The sequence below is a fragment of the Medicago truncatula genome, chromosome 3 (assembly GCF_003473485.1).
Source record: "Medicago truncatula cultivar Jemalong A17 chromosome 3, MtrunA17r5.0-ANR, whole genome shotgun sequence".
NCBI lineage: Eukaryota > Viridiplantae > Streptophyta > Magnoliopsida > Fabales > Fabaceae > Medicago > Medicago truncatula.
Genome location: NC_053044.1, coordinates 16,719,656 through 16,730,717, shown reverse-complemented (window position 1 = coordinate 16,730,717; position 11,062 = coordinate 16,719,656). Strand labels below are relative to the sequence as shown.

Below are 11,062 nucleotides of genomic sequence, written 5' to 3'. Positions count from 1 at the left end.
AACAAGAATTAAATAACTAAAGACACAAATCTCTATATATATCAAACCGAATCGCATCACAGAAAACAATATTATGTCGGCTTGCTTTAGTCTGCCAAAACTGAATTCCAATTAGATAAATCAAAAATCGAACATATGATAAAACCGAAAACACGTATATCGAAGCTAGCCAAATTAGATACATGTCGAACAAATGACGGACATAAAGTATAGTAATAGCAGAAAACTAAATTCCGACGTGACTCGAATAATATAGGTCAGGAGCCAATCATAATCTTACGTTAATTTAAGAATTTCAACAAAAGGATGAACGGAGAGTAACAAAGTTAGAAAGTAACAACCTGACACGGTATTACTGATATTTAGGCGACTTACGACAAGGGCTGCCTTTCCTATCTATCTCGGCGGCGTCGACCGAGCAGGAAGGCCATGAAGCAGGATTGGTGTCATGATGGTAAACTTGAAAGTTGAAAAGAGGCGTGGTGAAAACTATGACGGTGGAGGAACAATAACTCATCGGAGAGATAGCAAGGTTGGGTTCCTAAATCATGATGAGAAATGCCATTTAGGGGTTTGTGGTTAAATCATAGTCGGACGCTACGATTAGAGGTTTGGTTTTCCAAATCACGATTTTTCCTTCAGAAACGTGGTCAAGGTTAGTTTTACCTTTTCCCACAGACGGCGCCAACTATACTTGCAAAAAGTACAATAAGGGATTCTAGGGTTAGGAATCGTATATTAGGGTTTAGACTGAATTCTTGGATCCTTGAGAATGATCTCTAGAGTGGTATTTATAGCATGCTGTGGGCATGGGTTACTATTGATTGGCCTCCAAGCAACAGGGATATTTTAGTATTTTAGGCGGTTTATAGAAGCTTCTTGAGGTTAAGGAGGGCGGCATCCTTTAGGAAGGCGCGCCTAAACCCAATAACCCTTCTGAAAAGCTTTTAGGCCCTTACAGAGGGCGTTTAAGTCCTTCTAAAGTGCTTATAAGCTTTGAGGAATATTATGACGGTCCACATATACAAACTCAAATGCCAACCAAACATATTGTACTTTTAGGATGTATAATATACATATACGGCATATATTATGCTCTAGTCATTGTGTAGAAATTCATTAAATATTGCAAAACTAACCCCTCTAATATCCCCACATGTTTCAGTCTTGGAATGAAAAAAAAAAAGCATTAGAATAATACCCAACCCCACCACAACATATTATTAATGCAACAAAATACATGCGGGGGACCAACTGCCGATATAAAGACATACCTTCACTCTAATCAACTAAAGCTTTCACTTTTACACTGTTCTATATTTGCTATACGACAGAGAAGGGTTTAATATTCGATTATGATTTTTGATTCAATTGCGGTTACTGTTTAACCATTGATTGTCGAGATTTGATTCAATTTTTGATTTAGGGTTGCAGCAGCTTTGACTTTAGTAAGAACGGGAGACTGAGATATGGTTTTTGAGAAAAATGAATAGGTTAAGTAAAACGTGACATTTCATTCAACATAAAAAATAAATTAATTTCAGTTTTTTTTTAATTAAATTTGTTGATTATCCTACGTTACATAACCCAATAGCATTGTTAGAGCTCAGTTCTTTGCTCTTCTCTTTAAGTGTTCAGTTCTTTTCACTTTACTCATAAACTTATGGGTTAATAGACTTTTACCCCCTGTAATATAGGTCACTTTTGGTTTTGCCCCTTGTCAAAAAAAAATTTGGATTATGTCCTTGTAAAAAAGAAATTGTTTTGGAAAACCACCCTAGACCAGCTGATGTGGCATGCTGCGTCACCTTTTTCGGATGATGTGGCGCGCGGACAGTATAATTATTTTTATTTTTTATGGGGTACACGTGACATTTATGACATTTTTTTTTTTAAAAAAATGAACAAATTTTAAAAAACGAAAAATAATTATAAAAAATAAATAAAAATGAAAAAAATCTGGAAAAATTTAAACATTCTAGTAAAATCTAAAAATCTAATAAAAAAAATCTGGAAAAAAAAATTAATATATATCAAAATTTTCAAAAAAATTATTAAAAAATATCTGAATTAAATTAAAATTATAAAAAAAAATCCAAATTCTATAAAAAAATTATTATATATCGAAAGTCTAATCTTCATGATCTAATGTTATGTTTTTTTAATTATGAATATACTTTCCAATATTTTGATTTTCTATATAAAAAATAAAAAAATAAACTTTTTAATTTCAAAAGAAAAATTAGAACTTTCATTTTTAATTCTATTCTTACTAGATTCATAAATTTTGAAATATTTTAAGTTGTTGAATTTTTACTTTTTTTATCAAATAAAACTTCTTAATTTCGAAAAAAAATGATTTTTTTTTTATTTTTCCACAATTTTTTAATTTTTCCTTTATTGAAAATAATATGGAAATATGAATTTTTTGAAATATATTAATTTTTCCAAATTTTATTTTATTAAATTTTCTATATTAAATGGAGGCCAGATCCTATTATTAGTCAGTTAATTGTTAACAATCGCCTGTTGGGTGAAGCAAACAAAGGACTTGCCGCAAGGATATCTCTTCTTGAATTGGAAACTAGAGAGATGAAGAAGTTATACGGTAGTGCATAATCCAGTTATGTGGACGAAGGTGTTGACGAGGACGTCTCCATGGATGAGATTGAAAGAGTTATTGAAAGGGAGGTGGGAAATGTATCATATGATAAGCACATCATGCATCAAATCTCTTAACTAGAATTAAGGACAAGTCAAGAAACCGTGTAAAAAGTGGGGTTCTGCTTTCCCCATGGGTGAAGGATAGACGCATAAAGAAGAAGATTTAAATTAGTGTAGTGTTTTGATATGATTGCAATGTAGATGTTTTTTTATGCTATTTTTTATTTAGTAGGACAATGTCGCACCTATAATATTAATGGAAACAACCGTTCCTGTTATGTAATAAATTTTATTGGGAGGTTTTTTGTTATGTTTTGTTCTTTGATATAAAAAATGTTTGTGTCTTTATTGACAGGTAAAATCTTGGCATGTATATCTTTTGCATGAGTCAAAGGGTGACTAATACCCATCTTTGACAGGATTTGGTGAAATGTTACCAAACTTAAGTTTGAAAAGGCTTTTAGTGCAGTGATCAGATGAGATTATGTGTTTGATTCACATAAAACGAGATTAGTTACACCTCGGAAAGATACACTAGCCAAATATATGGGTTGTATGACCACAATTTTACAAATGCGTGACCACTATTTTTTCATAAATCAGAACTTGTCCGTCTTTAGGCGTGATATAATCGCAGATTGTATAACTACTTATTTCTGGTTGGAAAGACTTTTAGTGCAGTGATCAAATGAGATCATGTGTTCGATTCGCGTAAAACAGGATTAGTTACATCTGGGAATGATAAACTAGCCAAATATATGGCATGTGTGACCATAATTTTAAAACTTCGTGACCACTATTTTTTCATAAATTAGAACTTATCCGTGTTTAGGCGTGATATACTCGCAAATTGTATAACTACTTATTTCTGGTTGGAAAGGCTTTTAGTGCACTGATCAATTGAGATCATGTGTTGTGTTCACGTAAAACAGGATTAGTTACACCTGGGAATGATAAACTAGCCAAATATATGTCATGTATGACCATAATTTTAAAACTTCGTGACCGCTATTTTTTCATAAATTAGAACTTGCCCGTCTTTAGGCGTGATATACTCGTAGATTGTATAACTACTTATTTCTGGTTGGAAAGGCTTTTAGTGCACTGATCAATTGAGATCATGTGTTCGATTCGCGTAAAACAGGATTAGTTACACCTGGGAATGATAAACTAGCCAAATATATGGCATGTTTGACCATAATTTTAAAACTTCATGACCACTATTTTTTCATAAATTAGAACTTGTCCGTGTTTAGGCGTGATATACTCGCAGATTTTATAACTACTTATTTATGGTTGGAAAGGCTTTTAGTGCACTGATCAAGTTCATACAACAGAAATATTGTATAATATTTACAACACTTACAATGATATAAATGGATGGATGAGGAAATATAAAAACCAAGGTAGAATAATTATATAGATGGATAGTTGAAATGGTACAATACATGTGGTTTAATGGAGATAGTCCTAACAATAGATAGAGATAGTCATAACATTGAGAACCATAAATATAAATTATTACTCATCGGATAAATCATCATCTGTCTAGTATTGACGGAGATGCTCTATTCCACGTAATTCAACTTCCCTTGAATTTAGACATCTGTTGAGACGAATTTGCATCTGATTGTTCTCGTTGCGTATGATATTAATGGCCAGTTCGAGCGACTCATTACCGTCTCTTGTGATTTCTGATGAACATTGTTTTGGTCTACTTTGGCCTTGTTGAGGTAAAGATTTCCTAAGACGTGCAGACTCTTCCATGCGGTATTCCCATTCTCTACGATATTGGTTCATGTTTGCGAGTGAGAATCGTTCTTGTGGGCATAGACAATATTGAAACATATTTCGCTCCAATGCCCACACTCGACCCATACATTCTACCATTTCTGCTGGAGTGTACCTTGTTCCTTGAAACTTAGAGAAAGCATGAAAACTCGCATTCAATTCCAAACCAATCTTCATCCATTGTAGTAAAAAGAACACTGAAAAAATTCATCTTATAACTAAAATACAAACACATTTTATAATCACACGTTTTCCACAAAAATTGAAGAACGTTATGGAAATAATACTGTGACAAGTTAATGTTATCCTATCTTTGTTATCATAGACATACTGACAAAAATTTATCTTCACTTAACCATATTTTAACATAGACGTAACCACATTTTTTTTCCTTCAAATTTCCAACACTTTGACCATTTTTTAACACAAGTGTGACCACAATTCTTTTGATTAAGAATTTGACACCAACACGTGATATCATTTAGAGGAACAACTACAATCAAACTACAAAAATTGGGGAAAACTTATGATTTTGTACTAACAACAATACAATGATAATCATCAACAACCCAAAAATGCAACAATCAGACAGTAGAAAATAACACAGATTTCTAACACAGATTTTAACCCTAAATTATCACTAACTCAGTATCATACCCTAATATAACTCAGAATTTAACCCTAAATTATCACTAACTCAGTATCATACCCTAATATGATTAATTTCTTCATGAATTTCTAATTCAACAATTATTTTAGCCTTCACTAGAAAATTTCTCACCTACTGGTTTGATGGAATGTGTTGGAACAGCTACTGCTTCGGTCCTTGTCAATGGGTGCCCGACAGATGAGTTTCCTATTCAGAGGGAGCTTAGACAGAGGGACCTTTTATCGCCTTTTTTATTTTTACTAGCAGCCGAAGGTTTTGATGTTTTGATGAAGGCTTCAGTGTCGTCAAATTTATTTAATGCTTATGGGGTCGGACTTCAAAGTGAAATTAAAATTTCTCACCTACAGTTTGCTGATGACACTATCATTATTGGAGAAAAATGTTGGTTGAATGTTCGTACCATTCGGGTGGTATAATTATTACTTGAAGAGGTGTCCGGGTTGAAGGTACATTTTAACAAAAGCATGTTGACAGGTGTTAACATTTCTCATAATTGGTTGACGGAAGCGGCTTCGGTGTTGAACTGTAAAACTGGTACAATTCCCTTTTTGTACTTAGGATTACCTATAGGCGGAGATAGTAGAAGAATCAGTTTCTGGAAACCGGTAGTGGACCAAATTGTTGCTAGATTGTCTTCGTGGAATAATAAATTTCTATCGCTTAGTTCTTCTGAAATTTGTCCTGTCCTTTCTTCCGGTTTACTTTCTTTCCTTTTTCAAGGCACCTGCAGGTATAATTTCTTCTATTGAATCTATTTTAAAAAAAAAATTTGGGGGGTTGTGAGGTCTCTAAAAAAATTTCTTGGATTAAATCTGATTCTATTTGTTTACCTGTGAATCGAGGTGGTTTGGGGGTGCAGAGGTTAGGTGAATTTAATTTATCTTTGTTAGGAAAATGGTGTTGGAGGTTGTTGATTGACAAAGAAGGCTTGTGGTATCGTGTCTTAAAGGCACGGTACAGGGAGGCTGGTGGTAGAATTCAGGAAGGAGGGAGAGAGGCGTCCGGTTGGTGGAGTATGTTGTGCTAGGTGAGGGATGGAGTAGGCTCGGGAGTAGGTAACTGGTTTGATGTTAATGTTAGGAGGGAGGTAGGAAATGGTAGTAGTACTTTCTTTTGGACTGATAAATGGCTAGGCGGAGTACCGTTAAAGATTCAATTTAGTCGTCTTTATGATTTAGCGGTGCATAAGGAGTGTTTGGTGGCAGACATGGAGTGTTGGGGGTGGGTTGAGGGCAGCAATGGGTGGGTTTGGAGACGGCGGTTGTTAGCTTGGGAGGAGGAGAGTATGAGGGAGTGTATCACTTTACTCGATGACGTTGTTTTGCACGTTCATATTCAGGACCGTTGGCGGTGGTTACTAGATCCTGTTCATGGTTATAGTGTTGGTGGGACTTATCGTTTTCTCACAAATTCTGAAGATCAGGTGGCTAATGATGTTTTTACTGATGTGTGGCACAAATTGGTTCCGACAAAAGTGTCGCTTTTTGCTTGGCAGTTGCTTCAAGACAGAATTCCTACAAGAGCAAACTTGGTGCGTCGTCTCATTCTTCAACCTAACGACAATTTATGTGTTGGAGGGTGTGGCCTATCCGAAATGACGGGTCATCTTTTCATTGGATGCGAATATTTTGGAAGTGTTTGGGTTTGTCTTTGTCACTGGCTTGGGTTTTCTTTTGTTCCTCCAGGTTCTATTAAGGATCATTACATTCAGTTTACTCATTTGGCGGGTTTGCCTAGATCTACTCATGTGTTTTTTAAGGTTATTTGGCTTGCTTGTGTTTGAGCAATATGGAAGGAGCGAAACAACCGTGTTTTCAATGATACGGTTATTGATCCCGTTACATATTGTCGAAAAAGTTAAGTTAAATTCTTTTCCCTGGCTTTCTTCGAATATTGAGCCTATTGCTTTTGGCTTTTACGATTGGTGGAGACATCCCCTTTTTTGTATTGGTGTGATTTAAGTGTTTGGAACTTTTATGTTTAGGCGGTGGCATCTTTTTTCTTTAGGTGCTGTGGTGTTGTAACAAATATTAGAGGATTCATCATTTTAGCACACCTTGTGCGGGGTGAATCACTCTGTTTTGAGTAATATATTCCACTTTGATTTGTTCAAAAAAAAAAAATTATTTTAGCCTTCACCAAATACAAGATTTGAGATAAACATCACCTTTAACGAAGAGACTTGGCGATTCGGCGACGGAAAGAGAGATGGAGAAAGTGATTCGTGTAGAGGAAGGAGGAAGGAGATCGGAAGAGCTAATCACGGTATGGAGAGAGAGCTACGGGCCGTCGGAGCAAATGACGGAGAGAGAGCTATTGGCCGTCGGTGAGTGAGAGATGGAGAAAGCAGTTCGCGTGGAGAAAGATGGAGAAAGTTTTTCTTTTTTAATTGCCTTGCCTTGATCTATTTCTTATTTCTTTTAACCATTTTTTACATGTCATTAAAGATCAATTTTTAAAAAATTTTATCCTTACCAAAAAAAAAAATAATTAAAATTTTTATTGCCATGTCATAGGTGATATAAGGGGGGGTGTATGGAATTGGTATGTCCATGTATCTTTTCCCTTTTTGTCGGGAGACATAGCATTTCCCTAAATATATTTAAGGCTTAAATATGCAAACTGTCCCCGTAATTTGGGCGCATTTTGATTTTCGTCATTGTAAAAAAAAAAGTTTAAAAACATCCCTGTAAAAATTTTTTTGTTTTAAAAAGGTCCCTGGCCCCACTTTTTTGCTGACATGGGATGGCTTTGGCCACGTGGCAGTTGCTGACTGTGCAACTTTTGCCACGTGGCAGTCCACGTCATTATTTTTTATTTTTTATTTAGAAAAAATCTGAAAAATATTTTTTTAAATTAAAAAAATTCCAATATTTTTTTGAAATATGAAGAAAAAAAATTGGAAATTAGTGTTTTTAAAATCTAGAAATAAATTTTTGAAACTTATATAATCTCAAAATTTATAACTTTTGAAAATATAATTTTCAGTTTTTTTTATTTTTATAATTAAAAAAAATTCAGAATTTTGAATTTTTTTAATTAAATATCGAAAAATTTAATTTTCAGATTTTTGAAAGGAAAAAATTAATTAAAAATCAAAAAATTTAATTTTCAGTTTTTTTAATTTTTTTTTATGATTTTTATATTTATTTTCGGATTTTTTATTTAAAAAAATGAATTTTTAGAATTTTGAAAAAAAAATTAATATGTGCCATGCCACGTCAGCGCCACGTGGCAAAAGTTGCACAGTCAGCAACTGCCACGTGGCCAAAACCATGCCACTTCACCTGAATAGTGGGGCCAAGGACCTTTTTAAAACAAAAAAAAATTTACAAGGATGTTTTTAAAATTTTTTTTTTTACAGGACGAAAATCAAAATGCGCCCAAATTACAGGGACGGTTTGTATATTTAAATTAAATTCTAGTACTCAAAAAAGTCTAACACTTAAATTTAAAAAATAAAAAACGACTTTCCTACTCAGTTGCCTATACCATCGTCCGTCTTTTCCTTTTCGAACTCTGATTTGTTATGGAAAACGATTTTTTCCATTTGTTTGAAAACTTAGCTAAAAATATTTGCTTCCTTACAGATTTTTCTCCATCTTCAACATCATCATGGGTTTATGTTTTTCTTCGAACAACGTTGTTAGTGGCTCTAATTGTAAACAGACAAACCGTAAACCAAATTCAACAACGAAGACAGAAACGGTTACCTTGACGGAAACCCTAACATTGCTTTCACTTCAGGCGGCACCACTACCCACGCTTCCGTTTGATCTTGTTGCAGAAATTTTGTGTAGAATTCCGGTAAAGTTACTCATTCAGCTTCGCTGCCTCTGTAAGTCCTTCAATTCTTTAATCTCTGATCCCAAATTTGCAGAGAAACATCTTCGCTTGTCAACCAAGCACCGCCATCTTATGTTATGCTCCTGGAACAACCAACATAAGTTTTTTATGTATGATTTCCCTATCCATTCTGTTTTCTCAAATTCTAGTGTCACGCAGACACAACTCACTTACCCTATCAGTCTCAAAAGTACATATGGCGCACCTTTAGCGGTGTGCTCTTGTGCCGGCATCCTTTGTCTCACCATGCGTCAAGGATCGGCTGTTTTGTGGAACCCTTCCATTCGAATGTTCAAGATATTGCCTACTTTGAATTATATTGCACACGGAGCACATTATTATCCCTTATATAGTTTTGGGTATGATCATTTCATTAATAATTATAAGATTATCGCTATTTCTTTCTTCAATGAAAAATATGAAACTAGAGTTTACACTCTAGGTACAGATTCTTGGAGAAAAATACAAGACTTCCCAAATTTATCCTTGTATCGTCCATCAGGAGTATTTGTGGGTGGTGCCGTTAATTGGTTGGTTTATGATGGTTTTCGTAGTTTTATTGTTTCTCTTGATTTAGAGAAGGAGTCATATCAATATATTTCGCCGCCTGTTTTGGAGATGAGTTTGTTTACTTTGGGGGTTTTGAAGGATTGCTTGTTATTTTCTGCAACTAATACCAGAGTTACGTATTTGGTTATATGGGTTATGATGGAATATGGAAATAAAGAGTCGTGGGCTAAATTGCACCACATTCCTTTAATGGGAGATCCGGGTTTGTGGGTCTTTAACAAGGTTTTACATGTTTCTGAGGATGATCAATTGCTGTTGGATTTTTATGAGCTGGGAAGTAACAAAAAGAAGTTGGTTGTTTATGGTTCCAAAATTGGTACTTTGAAGATTCCCAAGTTTCTAAACGCCGATCTTCTGATGGAGTGGGAAGTGTTTGTTGAGAGTTTGATATCACCTTGTTCTTAATGTTAGGATGTAGATTGTTTGTTGTTTCAATTGAGCAAGAGATTCAACTGCCACAACTATATTATTAATTTATATTTAAGTTATTTATTTTTTGCATGTTCCTTTTATGGGTGACTAGTTGGATCATTGTTGATTACTGATCGATGGAATCTACAAGTTTAAAATTTCTTGTGAGTTTTCAATTGTTAGTTAGTTTGAGTCTTCGATTCTCTCGTCGTCCATTATCTTTTAAATAATTCCCAATCATGCATTGCATTCTATATTTGATTTTCTAATATTTAGTTACATTTAAAATTTTATAATGTTTGCCTAGTACTTCACAAATTTTGTGATGTTTGTTTCAAATCTTGTACTATGCATTACGAATTGAAATGAATATGCTATATAATAAAACTGTGATTTTATTTTTCTAAGTATTTAATTTTGTCACATATGCAGCTTTTTGATAATTTGATTTCTGTTAGTGATATAACTGCCTATACAAAACATAAATATGACTTTGTACATCCTTTCCACTTTGTTGAATCTCAGAAGTGCAAATTTGGCAAAATCACAGAGACTCGTTGTCATTTTGTCAACTCACGACGAATCAACAAGCACTTAGTTATACCCCTTTTCTACAAATAATTTAGTAAGATATGTGTTGCAGTAGCTGAGATTTCATGCTTGTTCCAAGTTTCCTGCAACATAATCTGTTCAAAATTTTATTCAGCCAAAGAAAACGGGAAGCTAAGCTTCAATGTCTAAATTGACAGTTTGGCTTATGTTTCACTGTGTTATTCTCATTCTATCTGTAGAAGCTTAACTTGGTTACCATTCTCATAAAACATTAAAAGTGTTATATTGAATAAAAAAGCCTTTACTTTAAGGCAATAACAGTTTGGCAGTGGTAGCAGAAAAGCCGAGTGAAGACTTAGTTCTAATGGGATGCAGATTACCTCGAATGGGTCTAACATGTGGATTCAAGTATGCAGAAATATGTTGTCTATGAAATCAATTGAAATGGAAGGTATTGTGGTCTATATAGTTTTCACTCTTCGTTTTTTCAAAAAAAAATATAGTTAGATTTTCATCACCCTTCCGTTCACGCAAGCATTATAGTGCGTGTGTGTTCAC

General features: G+C 34.1%; 2 protein-coding genes across 2 annotated transcripts; both read left to right on the top strand.

The window, feature by feature from the left end:
- Positions 1 to 6,332: 6,332 nt before the first annotated feature.
- Positions 6,333 to 6,908, top strand: LOC120579524 (uncharacterized). Its single transcript, XM_039831940.1, has one exon. It carries the CDS (start codon positions 6,333 to 6,335, stop codon positions 6,906 to 6,908), a length of 576 nt encoding a protein of 191 aa, XP_039687874.1.
- Positions 6,909 to 8,740: 1,832 nt separating this feature from the next.
- On the top strand, positions 8,741 to 9,946 carry LOC120579523 (F-box/kelch-repeat protein At3g23880). Its single transcript, XM_039831939.1, has one exon. It carries the CDS (start codon positions 8,741 to 8,743, stop codon positions 9,944 to 9,946), a length of 1,206 nt encoding a protein of 401 aa, XP_039687873.1.
- Positions 9,947 to 11,062: the final 1,116 nt, after the last annotated feature.

What these genes read in the sequence shown, in the direction of transcription:
- LOC120579523 (XM_039831939.1), top strand. Translation starts at nt 8,741, where the DNA reads ATGGGTTTATGTTTTTCTTCGAACAACGTTGTTAGTGGCTCTAATTGT.
- LOC120579524 (XM_039831940.1), top strand. Translation starts at nt 6,333, where the DNA reads ATGGAGTGTTGGGGGTGGGTTGAGGGCAGCAATGGGTGGGTTTGGAGA.